This window comes from Phasianus colchicus, chromosome 3, assembly GCF_987193195.1.
Source record: "Phasianus colchicus chromosome 3, bPhaCol1.hap1.1, whole genome shotgun sequence".
NCBI lineage: Eukaryota > Metazoa > Chordata > Aves > Galliformes > Phasianidae > Phasianus > Phasianus colchicus.
The window spans coordinates 71741778-71765043 of record NC_143438.1 but is presented as its reverse complement, the minus strand read 5'-3'; the positions used below and the strand labels follow the sequence as shown (position 1 = coordinate 71765043).

General features: G+C 40.7%; 1 protein-coding gene and 1 long non-coding RNA gene across 3 annotated transcripts in view; one reads left to right on the top strand and one right to left on the bottom strand.

Annotated features, from left to right (window-relative positions):
• Nucleotides 1-1475: 1475 nt before the first annotated feature.
• On the bottom strand, nt 1476-23104 carry CIBAR1 (CBY1 interacting BAR domain containing 1). 2 transcript variants are annotated; one of them, XM_031590991.2, is made up of 8 exons: nt 22857-23104; nt 21390-21624; nt 20416-20484; nt 15012-15113; nt 10746-10850; nt 9723-9836; nt 8461-8580; nt 1476-1660 (listed from the first exon to the last, which is right to left on the bottom strand). In XM_031590991.2, exons 1-8 carry the CDS (start codon nt 23006-23008, stop codon nt 1586-1588), a joined length of 972 nt encoding a protein of 323 aa, XP_031446851.2. In that variant the 5' UTR covers nt 23009-23104; the 3' UTR covers nt 1476-1585. The 2 variants fall into 2 exon arrangements, with proteins under 2 accessions (XP_031446851.2, XP_089993933.1); XM_090137807.1 differs by lacking the exon at nt 22857-23104 and adding an exon at nt 21841-21908.
• The window catches only part of LOC149918668 (uncharacterized), a 97011-nt gene continuing 96783 nt past the window's right edge, over nt 23039-23266 (top strand). The window contains exon 1 of the long non-coding RNA XR_016465255.1: nt 23039-23128. This is a non-coding gene — a long non-coding RNA (uncharacterized LOC149918668). The remainder of the gene's footprint in view (nt 23129-23266) is intronic.

Here is a 23266-nt window from a genome sequence, read left to right as displayed (position 1 = left end):
CTTTCCTTCTTTATTAATAATTCAGTTTTGAAAGCATAGTTGTATGCATTTTTGCATATAACTATATCACATGGTACAGTCATGAAGTTAACCAGCCATTTGTTTAGGAAATGGAGAACAGTACTTGACTGAATATGAAATGGTAAAGTGGTGACAGTGATGGTCCTGATGTGATACAAATGTGTGAGTACCTATCTGTTGAAATGGAGACATCGGTTACCTTGGTACTTCTTAGCTTTTGTTCATTAGCACTCCTTGTGAGCAGTAGTTAAATGATGATACTGTGCCACTGTGCTGTAAGCAAACTATTGGCTGGGTTTTTAATCAGAACCCCATATAGCAACATTTTCACTCAGATTTTTATCACAGTAGTTTTTGGCAAAACTTACATACTTGTTCTGTCAGGTGTGAGTGGCACACTTTATATCAGTGAAAAAAGATAGCGTCAATATTAATGGTTTATTTTCTTAACAGAGGGAGTATTTGTTTATTAACTTGAAACTGTTTTCCCAGTTACAGGTTTAAATTCTTATTTATACACATGCTAAACATCTTAAAAACTTTTTTAAAAAATCTTCATTTTTCATAGAATTTATGAAGATCCGTTTATACATTTAGCAAATAGTAAAGCTGAAAATTACACTCATAATGTGTAATTTCTTACATGTTTAATGGAAATGGTAACTTAACCAGTTAAACACATGAAATTTGAACTATATATAGGGAATCTCAACTAACATAATAAATGTCAACTATATCAACTAGATTCAGTATGAAGGCACTTTTAAATACAAGCAATGCGGTATTGGAAGAAGATACTGGGCTAGATTCTTAATCATTAATGCTTCATTCTGTATGTGGAAAGGAATCAGAAGTCATCTTTGTCAAGTCTCAGGAATGAGAAAATTGTCAGCTGAGTGCACTTTTTGAACACTGTGTTCTAGTACCTGAAGGGGGGCTACAAAGCTGGAGTGTCTTTTTATAAGGACGTGTAACAACAGGATGAAAGGAAATGGTTTTAAACTGGAAGAGGGTAGATTTAGACTAGATATCAGGAAGAAATTCTTTACTGTGAGGGTGGTGAGACACTGGAACAGGTTGCCCAGCAAGGCTGTGGATGCCCCTTCCCTGGAAGCATCCAAGGCCAGGCTGGATGGGGCTGTGAGCAACCTGGTGTAGAGGGAGGTGTCCCTGCCTATAGCAGGGGGTTGGAACTAGGTGATCTTAAAGGTCCCTTCCAACCCAAACCATTCTATGATTCTATCTAAGCTTAAATGAATGACTACACTATCAGAACATCTGAGCCTATTTAATACAAGATTATATTTAAATTTTTCATTTTCTAGCTACTGTAACTGCCCATTTTCATCAAGTTAACATTCCATTCTTTGAAACATCATTTGTTGTCTGTACACTTTACCATTAGTACTAACTCTCACTCCTGTTGAATTTTTAAAAATACAACCACAGTGAAGTTCTTGTTTAATACATAAATACCTTTATGTAAAAAGATGTCTTTTCTATTTGCCAGTCAATTAAGACACTCAGACATAATGGTTTAGTTATGTCTCTTCATTCTTAGCATCTATATTTCTTCCTCTTCTTCTTCATCTTCCTCCTCCTCTTCTTCCTCTTCATTTTTCCTTGTACTGCTAGAAATCTAAAATGAAAATGCAACATGTTTTTAATCATAGAACAAAAATCTTCTCTGTTGGCACTGAAAGTACTCGTATGGTGGCTTTACTGATGGTGGTGTTTATCCCTTAATCCTGCAATTTACAGCAAAATGCACAATGCCAACAGAAAGATAAGGCACAAAATAGTAAAACAGCACATGAATCTTAAAAGCTTAACGTTCCCATAGTCTTGAGAGCTACTTATATGATAAGGAAAACTATTTATTGATTGAATTAATATTAAATGCTGATGATTTTTAAGTCAGTTCTTTGCTAGGCTGGCTGCCTAGATAGCAGGCTGAAGGTGAGCGTTAAGGCATAATCTTATCTTGAAGACATCAAACCTTTTCAGTCAGCTGAGAAACTCAGAACTGTGCTGCTCTAAGATATTTCTGACTAGATGTCTTGATTCACATAAGAACGTTTTTCCGAGTACTTGCCCATCAGAACGATTTAAGATTCTGCCATCAATAATTCTTTTCTAATGAGAGCTCGATCTAATTCCTGTTAAAATAGATTCTGCACAAAATATGGAGTATTTGAAATTTAAGGTAGAATGCAGGTGTTTGTTCCCCTCCTTCAAAGAAAGGAACATTAAATTCAACAAAGACAGCTCTCTACCCGTGTGTCAACTGGAATGGTTTTTGAAAAATGATTCTAGTTTCAGCAGTACTCTGAGGGCAGCTGCTGCTCTCATGTTTCCTTACTTTTCTCACATGCACTTGTATATACAAACCTATAAAATTCAGTACTGAAGACAAAACTTTTTGTTTTTTCCCCAACACCCTATTTTAAAAGCTTATTCTGGTTATTCCAACTTTTGAAATTCCATAGTTTGTACAGCTGTGTATGTATTTTTGTTTGTGCATAAAGTAAACTATCAAACTAATGAAAGCAGAAGAATCCTCAGTTGTGTTGACGCTCACAAAATACATCATCTAGGTTTATACAAATACTTAGTTACAAATTTTTGAATGTAACAGGAAAATTGAGTTAATCATTAGTTAGAACTGCATGGAGTCTAAATGCCTAAAATAGCAATCTTTCATTCTGTGAAAGAAGGACAACAATGCCACTTTGTAATCAGAGATAAGAAGTGCTACAGATTGAGCCTCTTGAGGTAGCTTCGTTTCAATAGGTCAAAAAAAAAAAAAAAAAAAAAAGGAAAATTAAGTCTTAAGAAATTCAGATGCTCTAGAAAGAAGAGAGCTCAAATCATGTCTCTGAATAAAAGCTAGTTTCTACTTCCTGCTTAATTTTGGCTTTTTCTCATTGCTAGTCACATACAGCATTAAACACCTTGCTGTGTACACTTTTAACAATGGTTAGAATATTTTGCTGCCCATAGAATGGCTATCACATCTAGCTATATGCTTAAGGATCACTTCTGATTTTCAATGTAGAAATAACTGCAGAAAACCAGTTGCAGAACTAGAAATTCATTCTAGGATGCTATGAGCTAAATCCTCTGAAAAGCAAATACTGTATTATTATAGGCACAGTTCATCCCACCTGATAGGCAATGACTTTTTTTTCCCCCCTCCCTACAGTGTTAGTCTGTGTTGTTCTGCAAACTAGTATTATTTATACTGCTTTAAATCAAAAATTGCAAACTTGTGGTCAGTAAAAGATTATTATAATGCATGAAATCAAACAGTTGGGAAAATTTTAGGAGAGAAAGATCTACAGAAAGATCATGCCAGTCACCTGAAGGCATTCTTGAAAGCAGCATGATTTTCTAGCGAGATGTCTGGTGGTTTTAAGAAACTGTAGCCCCTAGTGCAATTCAGGGAGCTGATGCAAACACAGTATTTGCGGAATCAAAAAGAGCAGCATAGTTGGAGGGTACTGAACGGGATGTCTGCGTCTCTTTACTGCTCTCTAGTGACTGTGTTAAGTAACGTATTCCACTTTTTTTTTCTTTTTTTTTTTTTTTTTTTTTCTCCCAGCTGTATGATCCTCCTCTGTGGATACGTTGCATAACAGTGAATTGGCATTATTTTCCCCCCTAGGTCTGGGTGACTTTCCATTCCGATCAGATATAAGAATAATAAGAGAACATTAAACTCTAAAATACAAAGCCAAAGGAGAGGCTGGGGAGAAAAGATAAACTTGCATGTTAGTCAAAACAGAGTCTGTGCCATTTCTAACCATGTATATATTCAGTTTTCTGTTTTTCTCAATACAGTTCAAATGTACAGCTATTTCACCTGATGTTACAAATACTTCCGTAACCCTGATAAAGTTTTATGGCACTGCAGGGAATTCTCAAGGATTGTGGCAATGGATTTTTCATGACTTTCTCTGGTCTTCAAAAAGGAATGGTTAAATGATTTCTGAAATAACATGAACCTGAAATTTGCTTGTTTGAAAGAGGAAGGGCAGCCTGTTTAAAGTCAAAGTTGGCCATCATGCCCTGGAATACAGCTTTCTTTCATCTTTTCAGATGGCAGAACTTATCAACAGAGTAACTCAACTGTAATGATCCTTTAAGTTTTGTGAGCAGAGAAGGGGTAATGCAGAGTATGGAATCAAGAAAACCTTCCAGTGTTACGCTACCAATGCATGGCTGTCCAAAGAGGAAAGGTGGGATGCATACATTTTACATTTGGCCATCTCTGTAACTGAAACACTACTAAGAATCAGTTTAGCAATAAAAAAAAAAAAATAGTCATTTAGTGATGACTATATATATATGCCGGCCCGACCCCACCCGCAGAGAAGTGTGCTGCCTTCCTGGGGCACGGGTCAGGGACATTTCAAAGAAAATTTCTAGGTTGATTCAGCCTTCAGACTACTACCCACTTTTAATAATTCAGGCTGGCAGCGAGGAAGTTGGCAAGGAAAGCCTGAGGTCCATCAAGAAAGACTTCAGGGGAATGGGGCGAATACTAGAAGGAGCTGGGGTGCAGGTGATCTTTTCTTCTACGCCCGTGGTGTCGGGAAAAGGTACAGGGTGGATCCGAAAAACCCAACTCTTAAATAGATGGCTTAAGAGCTGGTGCAGACACAAGAATTTCGGCTTTTTTGACCATGGGGCAATCTACACTGCACCTGGCATGATGGCTGCTGATGCAAGCAGCCTGTCCCTGAGGGGTAAGAGGGTATTAGCTGAAGAATTAGCGGGACTCATTGACAGGTCTTTAAACTAGGAATGAAGGGGGAAGGGGGCAAAATAAAGGCTACTGGGGTTGAACGGTTCATTCGAGGGATTGTACCAAACTCTGTGGGCAATGATGGCAGAGTGCAAAAGGAGGGAGTAGGGCAGGGGGATGCTGGGGATGCTGCTGTTCTAGCGGATCCTGGATCGCTTATGAAGGTGGTGAGACGGACAGCCCGGCTGAAGTGCCTTTATACTAATGCACGAAGCCTGAGTAACAAGAAGGAGGAACTGGAAACTGTGATGCATTCTGAAAGTTATGACATTGTTGCTATCACAGAAACATGGTGGGATGACTCCCACAATTGGGATACTGCCATCGACGGCTATAGACTCTTTAGGAGAGATAGGAGAGGTAGGAAGGGTGGGGGAGTTGCTCTCTATGTCAGAGATTGGATAAACTGTGAGGAGCTCCCCATGAGAAACAGTCAAGAACAGGTTGAGAGCCTGTGGGTTAGGATTAGAGATGGGACTAATAAAGGTCAGCTGGTATTAGGGGTATACTACAGGCCACCTGACCAAGGGGAGGCTGCTGATGAGGCTTTCTTGCTCCAGATGCGTGAGGCGTCTGCCTCACGGGCTCTTGTCCTGGTGGGGGACTTCAACCATCCGGACATTTGTTGGAAAAACCACACGGCGAGCTACAAGAGCTCCAGAAGGCTCTTGGAATCCATTGATGATAGCTTTCTGGTTCAGGTATTGGACAGACCGACCAGAGGTCAAGCGTTGCTGGACCTGCTGCTCACCAACGCTGAGGAGATCATCAAAGGCGTCAAGGTTGGAGGATGCCTAGGCTCCAGCGATCATGCCCTGGTTGAGTTTGTGATCTCAAGCGATGTGGGCCTGGTAAAGAGCAGGACCAGGACGCTGAACTTTAGAAGAGCAGACTTCAAGCTACTCAATGGAATGCTGGCCAAGATCCCCTGGCGCGCTGCCCTCAAAGATAAGGACGTTGAGGAGAGCTGGCTGCTCTTCAAGGATGCCCTCCTGGCAGCACAAGAGGTCTCCATTCCCCTGATTAAGAAAGTGGGCAGGAGAGGTAGAAAACCGGCATGGCTCAGCAAGGACCTGCTAAGAGAACTGAGGGTGAAGAAAGGGGTGTACAAGCTCTGGAAACAAGGCTGTGTCACCTGGGAAGAATACAGGGATGCCGTCCGGACTTGCAGACGTGGGATCAGGAAAGCCAAGGCGCAGGCAGAACTGAACTTGGCCAGGGACGTGAAAAACAATAAGAAAACCTTCTACAGGTACATTGGCCAGAAGAGACAGGCCAAAACGGGCGTACCTACTTTGGTAAATTTAAAAGGAGAAATGGCTTCAACAGATGAAGAGAAAGCTGAGGTGCTGAATGAGTTCTTCACCTCGGTCTTCACTGGTGGCCAGGATTCTAGTCTTTTTCACGTCCCTAAGTCTTGCACCCCCATACCTCTATGTGGGGACCAAGGAGGTAAATCCCTCCCCACTGTAAGGGTTGAGCAAGTCCGAGAGTGCCTCCTTAGACTGAATGAGTATAAGTCTATGGGGCCAGATGGCGTGCATCCCAGGGTCCTGAAGGAGCTGGCTGAGGTGGTTGCTGAGCCGCTCTCCATCATATTTGAGAAGTCGTGGCTGTCAGGTGAGGTCCCGGACGATTGGAGGAAGGGTCACGTCACTCCCATTTACAAGAAGGGGAGCAGGGAGGACCCGGGTAACTACAGGCCGGTGAGTCTCACCTCCGTGCCTGGGAAGATTATGGAACAGATCCTCCTGGACAATATGCTTGATCACATAAAGAACGAGCACGTGATCCTAGATAGCCAGCATGGCTTCACCAGGGGAAGGTCATGCTTAACTAATCTTGTGGCCTTCTATGATGGAGTGACGGCATTGGTGGACGAAGGGAAGGCAACTGATGTCATTTACCTGGACCTGAGCAAGGCCTTTGACATGGTCCCCCATCACATCCTCATCTCCAAACTGGAGGGAAGTGGATTTGACGGGTGGACAACTAGATGGATAAGCAATTGGTTGAAAGGCCGCAGACAGAGGGTGGTGGTCAATGGCTCTATGTCCAGGTGGAGGCCGGTAACGAGCGGTGTCCCTCAAGGGTCTGTCTTGGGACCGGTGCTCTTTAACATCTTTATTAATGACATCGATGAGGGAATGGAGTGCACCCTCAGCAAGTTTGCTGATGACACCAAGCTGAGTGGTGCAGTCGATACGGTGGAGGGAATGGAGGCCATTCAGAGGGACCTTGACAGGCTGGAAAGCTGGGCTCGGGTGAACCTAATGAGGTTCAATAAGGCAAAGTGCAAGGTTTTGCACTTGGGCCGGAAGAACCCCAGGCACCTGTACAGGCTGGGGGGAGTTGTCCTTGAGAGCAGCTCGGCAGAGAAAGACCTAGGGGTCCTGATAGATGAGAAACTTAACATGAGCCAGCAGTGCGCTCTGGCAGCCCGGAAAGCAAATGGGATCCTGGGCTCCATCAGGAGAGGGGTGGTCAGCAGGGATAGGGAGGTGATTGTCCCTCTCTACTCTGCTCTTGTGAGGCCCCATCTGGAGTACTGTGTTCAGGTGTGGAGCCCTCAGTACAAAAAAGACATGGAGATTTTGGAAAGGGTCCAGAGGAGGGCCACGAAGATGATCAGGGGGCTGGAGCACCTCCCCTATGAGGACAGGCTGAGGGAGTTGGGTTTGTTCAGCCTGGAGAAGAGAAGGTTGCGGGGCGACCTCATTGCAGCCTTTCAATATCTGAAGGGAACTTACTCCCAGGAGGGGAGTAAACTCTTCATAAGGGCTGATAATAGCAGGACACGGGGAAATGGTTTTAAGTTAAAAGAGGGAAGATTTAGGTTGGATGTTAGGGGGAAGTTTTTTACTAGGAGGGTGGTTAGGTCCTGGAACAGGCTGCCCAGGGATGTTGTGGATGCCCCGTCCTTGGAGGTGTTCAAGACCAGGTTGGACGAGGCTCTGGGCAACCTGATCTAGTAAAGGTGTATGTTTGGTGGCCCTGCTAGGCAGGGGGGTTGGAACTACATGATCCTTGAGGTCCCCTCCAACCCAGGTCATTCTGTGATCTGTGATTCTGTGATGATAACTGCAAGTTCATTGTTGCAAACAACAGTGAAATATTTTTGCAAGGTAGCAGTTCAGAAGCAGTGATGCTTGGTTCAGCTTTACACTAATTTTTCCCATCTTCCTTCACCTCATCTGCTGTGAAGTTTTGGAGTATTGGTTTTGCTTTGCTGCTAGGAGGTATCACTAGTCTGAATCTGGATGTGGTAGAAAATCCACACTGGGCTTTGGAAACTGACTAGTAATACACAAGTGTTTTTTAAAGAACATCATTTCTGTTTCCAAGAAGCTCCTATGTCTTTGCACTGCAGGATGCCACAGTTTGTTAATAAAAGAAATGGTATCATTGGAAATAGCAGTTTCAAGAATAAACAGCATTGCTTAAAAAGCTGACTTTGTATTTTTTCCTCAAAAAAAAAAATATTTTGAAGCTGCATTATTTAAAAGCTAATATGATCTTCATGCCCAAATTTCTGACTTTCCTAAACTGACTAAAGGTAGTTTACATTGGCTAAGGTTTTCCTTAAGACATTCTCTTTATACAGTGACCTAACATTTAAATTTTCTTACCTGTACTGTCTTCAGTGAAGATTTTAAGGAGCCAGTTCTTTGCAGGGGGGACTTTGAATTTGCACGAACTATGTCTAAGCGAGACTGATAGTCTGGTGGATAAAGTGAACTCCGAAAAACCTGTTCAGATGAAGAAAGCTGTTACACTGATGCCAGGATACAGCTTGCAAGTTAACTGCCACCAAACCAGACGCTAGTAAAAGTGCAGCGTTGAACAATTAACTCTGCTCTAGATAGATATATTGACTGCAGTTTGGAGAAATTGCTTTCAGCTGAAGTAACAACCCTACTCAACTTGAAACTAATGCACATTTATGTGGTCAGAGTAGCCATTCGTCGGATACCTGAAGGAATTTACAAAGGAAAAACTGTCATGGTTTCCCATCACCACATGGCCAGTTTCAGGCTAACCTATCCCAGCAACCCAGCAACCCCAGCAGCTCCTCTTAGGCTTTCCAGCTGAAACATTCAAGCAATGTACAATTCAAGAATAATTCTGGAAAACTCTTAGAGAACAGGGGAGAACACAGTATCTATTTTACTTAATAGTTCTTTCCAATAGCCAAAAAGAGTACATGACAGAACTAAGCCTGATACCAAAAATAATAGAAAAATTTGTGCAAAATTTTATTAGTGTCATAAACGAAGATGTAAGAATTATGGTAAGTCAGGATTTTCATGGGAAGTATATGCTATCAAATTAACAAGAACCCCTAAATGAGATTAGAAATTTGGTTGTGAAAGGTAAAATACCTAAAATATATACCATTTTAATTCTGAAACTAGAACAGCACAAAATTGCCACAGCATACAGCCTCATATAAAACAACGGAAGGATAAAAAATAACAGGACTCGAAGCAGACAGCAGAGATTTTTAATGGAATAGTCTTTAAATTATCTCATCAATGCAGCGCAACATTCTCTTACTGTGTATCTATTCTGTAAAATTCACTGCAGAGATGTTCTTTAAAAACTGACTAGCTGAGCATGGAATAACAATTAATTTTGGAAAAGTCTCTCATCTGTATTTTGTGGGAAACATCAGATAATCTGGGTGGTTCTTGTCTGCTTCCAAACTCTTTGAGCTTATAAACCTACATGCTCATTGGAGAAATGCAGAAAAGGGCTTACTGTAAATGAGAAGTTCTGGGAACCAGAAAAATAACGTTGCATTTTGTGCATGAGACATAAATACTGCTGAAGTGTGAGAGCTGTCTTTCTGTAGTGAGTAAAGTGAAAAGCAAACCTTAATCACTCTTACCTCTAAATCTTCGTTTTCATCAATATTTTGGATATTTTGGTAGGCAGCAGTATAAATCTCTAAAGCTTTCCCATGGAATAACATTTCAATAGTTATAAATTCAGAAAATATGTTCTAAAAGGAAATGAAAATAAAGTTGTCTGAATGCAGTAAATATTTCTATTTGAAGTACCAGAAACTACTGAATTCTGTACTTGGTATCTGTATGAGACAAATAACTGCATGGTACCTACTTCATTCTTGTAACAAGTGGTCAGACCTGATTTTCAGAAATTACATGTAAATACTAGCTGGTCTGTCATTTAACCAGTCATCATTTCATACTAAATTCTAAGGAAGCACTCCAACACTGAAGATAAGAGTTATAAGGAGTAAATAAAGTGTCACGCTAAAAGCTCAGATGATTTTCTTCACAATCCAATCACAACTTTTCACTGACTTATTTTCATTGATAGGAATCTTTTTTAACTCAACAAATCAATGGTAAACTTCGCACGCATCTATAACTTACAGATAATTATGTGCTTTTGTAATATATATGAAAACTCTCAACAGGTGATAAGTACAGAACTCAACACAATTTTTTTTTCATATATCTAATAAACATCAAATACTCTTTTGTTTCTTTTCTCCTCCCCAACCCTATCCCTATTAATCATTCTTTCCTATTTAATCTTAATAAAAACTATCTCATTTTTGTTATTATATCACACAATTTAAATGCTTGTCAATTACTGTAGTTTTTGGGAGCTACGCTACTTCATGTCTGAGATTAAGAGGGAAATGAAACCTTTGATTATTTGCAGTCACTAAGTCTTCGGTGCTTTCTGCACTACAGTAGCCTACACAAATTCTAGCATGGATAAATACATTTTCAAATTACAAAGCTCATAATGTTTAGATTATGAAATACTCAATATCCTAAGTTTTGTATTTATGTGGGTGTAAATCTTGCTGAAGAGTAACTGTAGTAAATGTTATTCAAGGAAAAGTGTGGTGTTACAGGTATGGGAGCACACATACTTTTATGTCCTTTATTTTCTGCTTCTCAAAATTATCAATGGTTTCCTCTAACTGCCGGGTTGTTCGTGTTGCATCCAATGAAGCTCTTTGCAATTCACTTTCAGCCTGGTGAAGTAACACAAAGGTGAAATTAGTCCTATATTTGATACAAATTTATTTGTTATAATTGCTATGAAATCTTTGAGTACTGGTTTTCAAAATACTACACTTCTGGATTACTGGGTTTGTAGCTTCAATAAAGATATCTCTCATACTTGTTGGGATTTTGATCCAAAACATGAAAAGTAAAAGTAACTCCAGGCAGTCAGGGAAGTCTCACTGTCCTGGCCCTCTTCCTTAATACTCATCTGCTTGTAGAGCTGCTAATTATGGAGAAGGTAGAAATGCACGAGCCAGAGAGGTGGATGAGCAGACATCATCTGTTACCATTTTTAGATCCAAAAGCATTTTATCATATAATATTTTATATTAAAATCATTTGATGTAATTATTTATAAAAATACCTTGAACAGGGCACTGGCGAGAAGGTTGCATAAACCAAGTCCTAATGTATAAACAGCTTTTCTTATTACATATCCTAAATGCTTTTTGTAGTATTTTAATTAGATATAACTGAACTGTTTAATATGCACAGTACCACTTTAACATTATTGAAGCTGATTAAGTAATCCAAAGTCTGTGAACTGTGTACTATTACAATAAAAAAGATGTGGAGTTCTAGGAGCTTGCACTTAAGCTGCAACATTTGGGTCGAAAATTATTTTTCATAAATTACCGGTCAAATATCACAGACTGGTCAAATCCTTACTTAAAGACTAGGTCAGTGAGCATCATCAGCAATCTGTTCTGTCTTTGCATTTGGAAATGGTATATGGAGCAAACAGTTGTGTCTTATCAAGATGTAGAATTCTTTGCATCTCTCCAAACTGTACTTTAGGAACTTTTTTTTCCCTTAAATGTGAATGCTAAGGCATGGAAATAGACATCACAAGCCCAATTTCTATGATCCAGTTTTTACTGTTACTTATCTATTGAAAATATACATAAGGCATGTTCTGTCACTCTTCTTTAAAATCTACTAACCTTATACTACCAGCTTATCAACTTCAGACAGTCTCCATACCAAAATGGTTTTAAGTCTGCACAGATATAACTCTGACATTACTTGGTATATAAAATTAGTGGTGACATAGTTTGAGTTGAAAGGGACTTTAAAAACCATCCAGTTACACCTCTCCCCACCAAGGTCAGAGCTGCCCCCCTACCTGACCAGGCTGCCCATGGCCCCACCCAAAATGGCTTAGACTGCCTTCAGGGATGCAGCATCCACAGCTTCTCTGGGCAGCTGTGCCAGTGCCTCATCGCTCTCTGAGTAAATAATTTCTTCCTGTCTAATCTAAATCTTGTGGTTTAAGTGCTACCCCTTGTTGTAGCACTATACTCCCTGACAAAGATTCCCTACCCATCTTTCCTGTAGGCCCCACTTCAGGTACTGTAAGATCACTGTAAGGTCTCCAGGTAAGGTCCCATGTGAGCAATCACCTCCCATGATCTTCAGGCCCCACACTTCCTTTAATGTAGCCCAGGGTAGTATGACATTAGGTCATAGGCTCATTTCCCTTTCTTGATTTTGTCCAAAGCACAGGAGAAAAACTGAGCAAGGAAATACATTTTGTGCTTTCTCAGATACTACAGTGCCACCTTTTGTGAAAGCCAGCTGTTATGCCTAGGCAGCCATTACACATGAATATACATTATGTTAATATCTATGATGATCAAATGTATCTTCTTGAGTCATCTTAAATAGACTGGCCAGATACGTGCAGAAGCTTTGGGAAAGGTATTTCCTTTGTTGTAAAGTGAAATGTTCAAACTTGAGGCACCCGCATAGTTTCCATAATAGCAGTTGGATATTTTCTTTTCTGAAACGCTCACCTGTGACTGGAAGTAATAGTAAAGGAAACAAATACCAAAGTAATCAATAGCCATAAAAGTAGCTGTTTGCAGTTCCACGTGTTTTATATTGTGAAACATTTACCTCAGATATTTGACAACTTCTCTCTACTTGGCAGAAGTTATTGTCTGAAGCTTCCTATTGCAAGACATTACTTACAGTTTGTTAAAGCTTTCTTACAATTTGTTACAGAATTCAGACATCAAAGCTGAAGTATTTCAGGACAGCTGTTTGTTTTGGACTGAAGGTTATTTACTTTTTGTTTTTTAAATTAATTCAAACAACCTATGTAGACCATTTCAGGAAAAACAGATTTGATTTTAAAGTTGCATTTTTATATAGAAAGAAATTTGGCAAGGTTTTCTTTGCTAAGCTGAGCTAGTCCCATGGTTTCTAAGATGGACTTAAAATCTGGAACAAGTACAATTCCTCTGCTATTCGTGGCCAAAGTTGTTAGCTGCTGAAATATGACAGTTGTGCATGAAGAACAGAACCACTGCTGGAGTCTAACAGCTGTGCTATCATCAGTGAACATGCTGAAACCTCACAAATCTAAAAGCTGGCCTGCATGCATCCTCAAAAGTAACTGAACATATTCCAGCCCAATTGAAATGAAACAGATGTTCTTTCTTTGGCAAGAGGGTGAGGGATTGGAGCTAAGCTCTCCTAACAAGTGCTCTGAATACTGTTAGCTGGGTCCTGGGCAGTGTAGCAGATAAGCTGACTGAAGCACCATAAAAGAGACACTAGACAACAGAGACTGGGCATCAGTAGAAAAGACTGAAACAAGACATGACATGCAAAAGGAAACAAGCTCTTTTCAGTCTGCACTCATTTGAATGCACTGTACCCACCTCTCAGCAGAATTTGTCATAGGACTACCACAAAACTTACTCAACTGCAGTGTTCTTCCCTGTCTCAAGGCAAAAAGAGTTTACAGTGGCGAGTCTCTTCCTGGCACACAGAAGCCTTACCAAGTTGAACAATGTTTTCCTACTTCCAGTAGTTCTTAGAAATTTTGTGCTGATCACTTTAAATGCAAATGCATAGTGTTTGGTATGCATACGCCTTTGGGCATATATGAAAATAGACTTAAGCTTTCAGGCAAAATCTTAAGTACAAAAACACAGGTGTTACAAGAAGCTAGGCCACACAAGGGCATTTGGAAGTGCAAAGAGACAAGAAACAAGTTAGTTGCCAGCAATCTATATATGGAATTAAATAGGAATTAGAACAAGAGACAAAAAAAAAGCAACAGCTTCCCTGCAGGGATAATGTTTTACTGTTAATGTTTACTATCTTATCTTACTGGAAGAGAACTCTACATCACAGCTCAAGTTCCAGTCCTACTGCTGATACCCACGTGTCACACAAGGAACTCTGATTAGTCATCACTTAATTTAGTTGATTTCATTAGAAATAAACAGAAATTCTTTGGCACAGAGAAAAACAGAATGTGGTTGTCCTGGGTGGCATTTGACCATCACAATCATTTTTCTCCTGCAGTACCTTCTGCTACAAAGATCCTAATTTCTGAAATAAGTAGATGAAATCCTACAAAGGATACCACTGTTCTACTGCGCAGCCCTGAGTCCAACTCCAGTGTGCAAGAAAAACAGGACATGGAAATGAACTTAAATGCTGTATCATAACACAGAGTTGCATAGAAACCAAACTAGGAACGCCTTTAAGACCTTTATTCTGTCATTTTCTAGATTTTCATTGTTTCAGAATTTGAAACTACTATAAAATTTTAATAGAAATTTAGTTAGAGGCTCAATTTTTCCTTGGAATATACTGAGAAGGGTCATTGGTTTCTTGAGAGGAAGAGTGGTCTGACTTGAGGACAATTAGCAGAATTGCAACTTTTCTGATCACACATCATCTCATAGCTAGAGAACATTAATATCCTGCCTAGCTGCAAGGAAGCAGAACTATGGGAAATTACGGGAAAGAAAAGAAAGCAAAAACTGCACAGACGTAAAAAAGGTATCTACTTATTTTCAAAGCCCATCAGTATTTCAGATGTAATCTATGCTTATCTCTCCTGCATAAATGCATCATCTGCCTCAGTTATTTTTTTTTAATCAAAAAGAGATCTGATAACAAAGCAGCTATTATATGCTATAACTTACTATTACCAAGTATAAGAAAAGTTACTTAGATTCAAAATCAACATAAGCCCTCTAAAAATCAGTATCCCAAATAGTCCCTCTAAAAAGCATTCTATTACTTTCTAAATACTTTCTAAATATTTTAATTACTGGAAAATTAAAAAATAAAATCTTATAGTCATTAGAAATACAGGATACAATAATGTGTCGATCTGATGGATTCCGCTGACGTGTCTTTTCCAGCTGAGATAATTGCTTGGCTTCTCGATTCTTTGCTGTTAAAGTTGCTTTAAGATCGTCCTGGAAATAAAGATGTTTTAGACATGTTGAAACAGATTTAGGAAAATGTGAAATATATATTTTGTCATAAGAGGATTCCCTGGAAAACATTAACAAAACATCTGGTTTAAACTAAACCGTATTTTACTAAGCTTATCTCCTGTTGAATGTTGCCCTGAAAAAGAAGGCAATGGGGAACAAGAGAGTTCAGTCAAAAATGTTGCCCTGAAAAAGAAGTCAATGGGGAACAACTGAACAACCTTGCACAACTCTGTAATGCACACTACAATTTAAAAAATAAAGAAATTCATGACTTTTCAGAGAAAGTACAGTAGACAGTCAAAAGCTGAGATCGTCAAAGCAGTAAGAAGAGAAGTCCATTCTATTTGAGCAATGGAATCAAGTTGGTATCCAGAACTAAAAAGCAACATCTAAGAAATCAGTAAGAAAAACAACAAGCAAAAGCAACCAAACAACAACAACAACAAAACGGTAAGGAACAGTAGGTACAAAATACAAGTTATGAAAACTGCTACGAAGAGCTTAAGATGACATAGAAAATCCATGGCCAAAATGGTAAACTAACTGCATATTCGTATATGCAGTAAAGTGCTTAATTACATTTGGAATAAAGTACATCCTAGCAATGATGTAGCTGGAAAAGATTAAACTTGTTGATCACAGAATCATAAAGTCATAGAACAGTTTGGGTTGGAACAGACCTTCAAGATCATGTAGTTCCAATCCCCTGCTATAGGCAGGAACACCTCCCTGTAGACCAGGTTGCCCACAGCCCCATCCAGCCTGGCCTTGAATGCTTCCAAGGAGGGGACAACGACCACCTCACTGCACAACCTGTTCCAGTGTCTCACCACCCTCACAGTAAATAATTTCTTCCTAATATCTAGTCTGAATCTATCCTTTTCTAGTTTAAAGCCATTTCCCCTTGTCCTGTTGCTACCTGCCCTTCCCCCACCTCCCAAGTATAATCCCACCTCTATGATACAGTAAAGACCGAAGAAGTACTGTGTGTTTCTTTAGTAATAAGCCTTTAACTGACTCAGCATCACAATATGCAGTTTCCTCCTACTTTCTATCCTTATTGCACATTTATATGTCTTTGTATATAGGGATGCCATTCAGAGGGACCACGAGAGGCTAGAAAGGTGGGCCCAGGTGAACCTGATGAGGTTCAACAGGACAAAGTGCAGGGTTTTGCACTTGGGCCGGAGGAATCCCAGGCATCCCTACAGACTGGAAGGAGCGGTCCTTGAGAGCAGCCCTGTGGAGAAGGACCTGGGGTCTTGATGGATGAAAAACTTAACATGAGCCAGCAGTGTGCCCTTGTGGCTCGGAAGGCAAATGGTATCCTGGGCTCCATCAAAAGAGGGGTGGCCAGCAGGGACAGGGAGGTGATTGTTCCCCTCTACTCTGCTCTTGTGAGGCCCCATCTGGAGTACTGCGTCCAGGTCTGGAGCCCCCAGTACAAGAAAGACAGGGAGCTGTTGGAGAGGGTCCAGAGGAGGGCCACAAAGATGATCAGGGGACTGGAGCACCTCCCCTATGAGGACAGGCTGAGGGAGCTGGGCTTGTTCAGCCTGGAGAAAAGAAAGCTGCGGGGTGACCTCATTGCAGCATTTCAGTACCTAAAGGGAGCCTACAAACAGGAGGGGAATCAACTCTTTGAAAGGGTGAGTGACAGCAGGACAAGGGAAAATGGTTTTAAGTTGAGGGAAGGGAGATTTAGGTTGGATGTCAGGGGGAAATTCTTTACAGAGAGAGTGGTGAGGTACTGGAACAGGCTGCCCAGAGAGGTTGTGGATGCCCCGTCCCTGGAGGTGTTCAAGGCCAGATTGGATGGGGCTCTGGGCAGCCTGGTCTAGTATTAAATAAGAAGGTTGGTGGCCCTGCATGTGGCAGGGGGGTTGGAGATTCGTGATCCTTGAGGTCCCTTCCAACCCCGGCGATTCTGTGATTCTGTGATATGACTGTCATTTTGCATTGTCTTCAGAGACACAGACAGAGCTGGTTTGTCATAATAAAAACAACCACTCCTTTAGACTATCAAAACTAACTTTGCTTTTGTTCTTGCAGAAGGAAGACACAGTAAATCAATACCATCTGAAAGACAGCCGGAAAGGGCTTTCTCCTTATGAAAATCAAGCAGCTGCAAAAAAAGCAATCATAAAGAGCTTTTTTGATGCTTTACATTTTAAATTAAAAGTACAAAAAGAGAAGAGGCAAAAAGATACTTATTTCTGCCATAGAGCACAGCTGTTTTGTATCTAACAATAACAGCTGAATGTCTGGTATTATTATGTAAGAGGACTGGGCACTTTTTCCAGCAGTGACTGTTAAGGCCCATTTGAACCACTCAGTTGAAATTAACACCTGGCTCATAGGGCTCTGACTTTCATCCTAAGTACAGTTCAGAATGGGAGGAAAAACATTACTTACCATTATAAAATTCAGTATTTTTTTTCTAGCACACAATGGCTTTGGAAATGTCTAAAAGGGGCTGACTGTACTGTTCCTTTCTCCACTTCTGCTACCAGTGGCAATAACAGCCAAACTTTTTTTTTTTGTGCTAGCCAGAGACTGACAAAAATTTGGTGATGCTGTGGTGGTGATATATTGATGTTTTGGATGTACGTGTATGTAGTTACATACATATTTTACCTGAGATGATTGAAAACTGAAAAGGGAACAGCCATATAAATATTCAAAAGTGAGGGATAATAGTATGGTGAAAGAATTAGCTTACCAATGAAAAATTGTTTTTTGTTAGCATCTAAATGCCTTCATCCAGAAAAAATAAAGTCTCATAGAGCTCTTTAATCTCAGTGGAACATAAAACAGGCACCAGAAAGTTGGAAAAATCTTTCAATCTTTAAAGTATAACACCACAAACCTCAACAAACCACTCATTAAAAATTACAGTCATACATGCTCCTCCAGTGTCTGCAGACCCAGACTGGATGTGTTTTTGGAAAACATGCTTTAATTGCATCCAATGGGAAATGGGATGGAATGTAATCACCAGTGAGATAAAGGAGACTTACAGAATATTAAATTGTTCATAGTTCCTCTGGATTAAGCCATGAATTTAAGAAACATTAAAACTGTTCAGCCATCTCATTTCAAACCATACAGAAGTACAGCTACAGCCACCAGAGAGCTGGCAGATCCCCATCACTGGAGTGTTACCTGCTTTAGTCACTGTGAAGTTAATAAAGCAAACCAGTTCTTTCTTCTACAGGTGGATCACCTTGATTTTATGATGTCCTGTTTTATACAGAAAAAAGGAACCAGGACGAGAGTTGCCAAAAAGAAAATGAAGACTGATGTGTAGGACAATGAAACAGAAACAAATCCTAAACTGAAGCTGCATTACAGGCCAAGACTACTAAACTAGCTTCCACTGTGGCTGCCAAACTCTGCCCTAAACGGCTACTCAAGATAGTAAAAGTGTAAACACCTCATTCAAACAATTTTACTGCATTAGCAGTCAAAAGACAAATGTACTCTGATTGACCTCAGTCTCTTTAAAGCATTTATTATCAGAAGAAATAGCAAGTTATTTTTAGATATGGCATAAAAGTAGTTTGTGTATACCTTTGAACAGATTCAGTAAAAAAAAAAAACAACCCTTTTAAAAAAGGGTGATACAATGATACTGGTTTATTTAGCCAGTGAAGGTGAAGTGCTCCTATAGCTAGCACCCTGTGCTTGTTTTACATGAGTGACAAACTTCATTTTATCATTAAAAAACATCTCACTGTTTGAAGACTATAATAGACCAGCCAGGTGAAGTTTCAACCAAAGTCTTTAAAAATTAGCAGGAAAAAAATAAATTGATGGCCTACATCTTTAGTAACATCTCTCTTACTTCAAAGATATCTTGCTGCATGCCATTTACAGTTCAGCAATGCTCCTGGACTCCTCACCGTAGCAAAGATAAACATTATGTGATGCTTTATAGCATTGAGTGGCAAAGATGACAGGAAATGCTGCTGGTTGTGCCAAGGCATGACTTGGCTTCAGCTGGTTCCATACCCAGCAAATACTGGCTGTCAGTGGCAATGCAGAACGCCTCAAGGCAGTATTTCAATGCTTCCCAACCACTGGTGCGGTGTTCTGCATGTCTCCTCACGTCTGTGGTAACAGCAATGCAAAGAAATTGGTCTCTCACCTTCAGTATTTACAGCATATAGAATACTCAGTCAAGTTCTAGGTCTCACCAACTGTGCTTTACTGTGACTACTTAGATATTAAACTCTAGGATCCAGACCCCATAGTCTATTGCCTTTTCAAAGACCACTTGAGTGCAGGATGTACCTTCATAATGCCAAGAGATAGCTACACAGTATAGCAAACATGTGATTGATTCTTAACCATATGAAAGTGATACAAGAACAAAAATGCAAGAAAAAATGTTGCAGTCTGAGACGCAATGCCACAGCGTACTCAAATTAAGCATTATGAAAACACTAAGATTTTTGTACGTAAGACACTATCTAGTAGTATTCACCACTTGACTTTTCTGTTTACACAGACTCTGATAAAGATATACACATGATTACAGATTTGTTTACAGGCTGAAGTTAACCTCTATGTAATACACATATGTACAAGTATTACAAAGAATTTGCTTTCATCCTCTAAGTCAGTATCTGCACACTGAAATTTCATTGTTCAGGGGAAGCCAGCTATCCCACCTGGGGGAAAGAAATTTACAACTATTTTGTGGGAATATTTTGAACCCTTATATACACTGTTTCCAGAATATAGGGAATGAAGAGATCTCACTTATCTGTGTATCTTCATAGCCATCCGGATGAAATCATAGGATGGAGATAGATTCACACCGCTACCTATTGGTCAGTTTCAGAACAGGTTTTCTATGTAATGGGCATCAAAGTAGAATGCAATTCTGAGTTAGAGAAGCTTTAAATCCAGCATATATATGACTAAGAGACAAAAGCAATAGACGCAATTCACCTTTTGGAAGTCTGAATAATAACACAAGAATGGCATTATTTTAAATAAAACATCTTCCAACTGAATTTGCACTACTCAGGAAGCCTCTCACTATCCACTATTCTCCTTTTAAAGCATTTGTGTGGGAACCAAGATCTGGAATATTCTTGACCTCACAAACATTTTTTCTCCATCATGTAGATAGCTTCAATTCAGATGCATTCTCAATGGTTAGTGCAACACACACACACACCACAATACTCCCCCATTACAAAGTAGAAATTTTCAATGGAGTGGCCAGAACACCAAGCATACTTTGTGAGAGAAAGCAGATCTGACTTACCCTTTTCAGTTTCACTATAGTCCCATAACTTTTCAGAGGTTCAACAACTTTGGCTTCAAGCCTGTCAACCTACAAAAGACAACATGAGGCCACTAAAATCATCTGCATGCATAGTGTGCAGAAACAAAGTTAAAGCTTATAAAACAAGCCAACAAACCAATTAACCCCATTACGCCATCCACATCCTTGGATTTCTTATTACTTCTTCAAAACCCAGTTCTATGTACACCATAAAATATACAGAACTATAAATAGGAATTTTCTTTGCCCTTCTGAAAGAATAGATAATGCACACCAAAATTTGTTTTGATCAAGTAAATGTAAATTAATTCTTCCAGATCTCAGCATTTCAAAATCTGGATCATAAATAACCATTTAACTGTAAGTGACAGTTCTGCACCTAAAGATTTACCAGTGGCACAAACCACTCTCAGTGCATCTAGCAGAACTGTGACCATAGTGATACATGTTGTCCAAGTACGGGAAGCACTGAACTACAGCCTTACAGATACCTAAAGTGGCTCGCGACAGCACCTCAGACTGGCAGTCAGAGTGAAAGATTCTCTTTTGAACTGCTTCTAATCACAAATTCAGCTAAAGGAAAATGTTGCTACACAACTCAAGTCACAAAACTAATCAAACAAACAAAAAATCACCACTTCATTAACCTTAAATCATAATCCAAAATCTGAGACCAGTAACAGACTTGCTTTATCTCAAATTCTGTGAGCATTCACATGCACAGTTTCACTGACTTCAGCAGGACTAATTACAGGCAGTTTTCACTGAAGTTATTAGCACAGTAAACTATGAGTGATTTGGCAGCTTCTCTTGTTCTGGCACTAATATATTTAAAAGTGGTTTCTTCTATGTTTCTCTTATGATTATAGAGCATATTTTTCCCCTTTTAATCACAGATAAGTAACTGCAAAGTTCAGATGGCAAACGCAACACGTACAGCTTTCATTTTGTACCTCTGCCTGGCGATAATCCTGAAGTCTGGAAAATTCATCTGCAAAGTTTTTCAGTCCAACTTTTAAGTTTGGTGTCTCTGTGGCTGCATATGCATATATTTCATTTACTAGAAGATCTGCTTTGTCTCGTAGTCTGGCAGTTTTACGTACATATCCAGCAAATATTTGGCACAATTCACCAAAATGTTTTTCCACATTTGAAACAGCATCTTGTATTTGTCTAGTTTGATTGTCCCTAGATACCAAAGAAAACGAAAAATAAGGAGGAGGAGAAAAATGTTTACAACACATACAGCATAAAAAACATGTCATTATACTGCGAATAATTTATATGTGATTTGGATATCTCATTTCACTGCTAAACACAGACCTACTCTTAAAAACATAACATTCTAACAACATTCTAATGGAACACGTCCTTAGGATTAACAAAATAAAGTGGGATTTGTACTTACTGATCCGATAGGGGAAAACCCAAATCACAAAAGTCATCTCAGAAGCCTTCCTACGGCTGTTTAACAACAAAGTTCAGGATTACTGTTACTGATATAACAGTGCTAACATCCGCAGGTCTCAAACGAGACAGGGTTACATGGCTTCCTGCAGCACTCTGCAATCCATACAGACAGGTGAAGGGTTGAGGAATCGAGCAACAGAGGGCAAATCAGAAAATTGAGAAAAAAAAATTAATACTTTAAGACTGAGCAACAACGCAGTCACTTCAGACTGAGTACGCCTTTCTTCAGGAAATGTTCTTCAGAAAAAAAAAAAAAAATAGCGTTACAGGGAGAAAACAGGCTGCTTACAGCAAGCTATCTAAAATACGTTTCAAAGGAGACCTCGTGCTTTCATACATCAAAATAAGAAATAAATGCCAGTTACTTTATTCCCGCAGGACATGCTTGAGCACAGAGCCAGCTGCAGAGCAAAGCTTTCACACCGCGCAGCTCCGCAGGCGCCTCTCCTCTCCACCTCGCCGCAGGGCCAGGCGCTTAGAAGCGCGCCACTGCCGGCGGCAGCCTCGGCTCGGCTCCTCACCCCTCTGGCGACCGTAGTGCCGCCGTGCTCCCACGCCTAACGGCTTGGGACACGAAACACTCCGTTTCCTTAAGCGAGGGTGCGGTAAGTTCTGTGTCTGTATTCATTCTGTTCCCCTCCTAACTCTTCATTCTTCAAGACCGCCCGGGGGCAATCGCAAACTTACCGCCCGACCCCGCGGTAAGTAAGCGTAACAGCGCGCTCCGCGAGGCGGCTGCGAGCAGCAGCACGGCGGGCTCCCGGACCCGCTCCCCGGCACCGCCACCGAACCGGGGCCTTCACCCAGCCCGGCCGAGCGGGGAAAGACGGGCAGAGGGCTCCAGCGGAGCGCGGTTACCGCCGCGACCAGGCCTCAGCTGCCCACCCGCGGGGCCCGGGACCTCTCCTTTCCCCTCCCGCGGCCCCGAGCCCAACCCCGCCCGCCGTTACCTGGCGTCCAGCCCGCGGCCCAGCATCATCATGGCGGCGGCGGCCCGGCGGGAAGGAGGCGGGCTCGGCGTGCGCTCGGTTTCCTTGGACACCAACCACCGCCCGCCCCCCGCCCCGCCCCGGGATGGCGGGGGTCGGCTGAGGGAAAGCATCCCTCCCTGTTCCGTCCTGTAACGATTTTTGAATTCATCACGCGTAAGCCTTTTGATTGCACGCAATTACAGCCCGATTACTGTGCTACTTTTTGTCCTCGTTCCTCTACGTAGGTTCAGGTAAGTCTGAGCAATTTATCCTATGTATGCAATTGACATAACAGAGCAAGGCTTATCCTGTCACGCGTTCTCCCCCACTCACCCCCGTCTCCAGCTTTTATGCTTCTTGGTTTTATATACTTAAGCACAAATCATTGG

Excerpts from the sequence above, each read along its gene's own strand:
- CIBAR1 (XM_031590991.2), bottom strand. The coding sequence starts at position 23,008 with ATGCTTTCCCTCAGCCGACCCCCGCCATCCCGGGGCGGGGCGGGGGGC. Across the intron at positions 8,581-9,722 it reads ATGAAAACGAAGATTTAGAG|GTTTTTCGGAGTTCACTTTA; the intron begins GTAAGAGTGATT and ends TCATCTGAACAG. Across the intron at positions 1,661-8,460 it reads CTTCACTGAAGACAGTACAG|ATTTCTAGCAGTACAAGGAA; the intron begins GTAAGAAAATTT and ends TTTTCATTTTAG.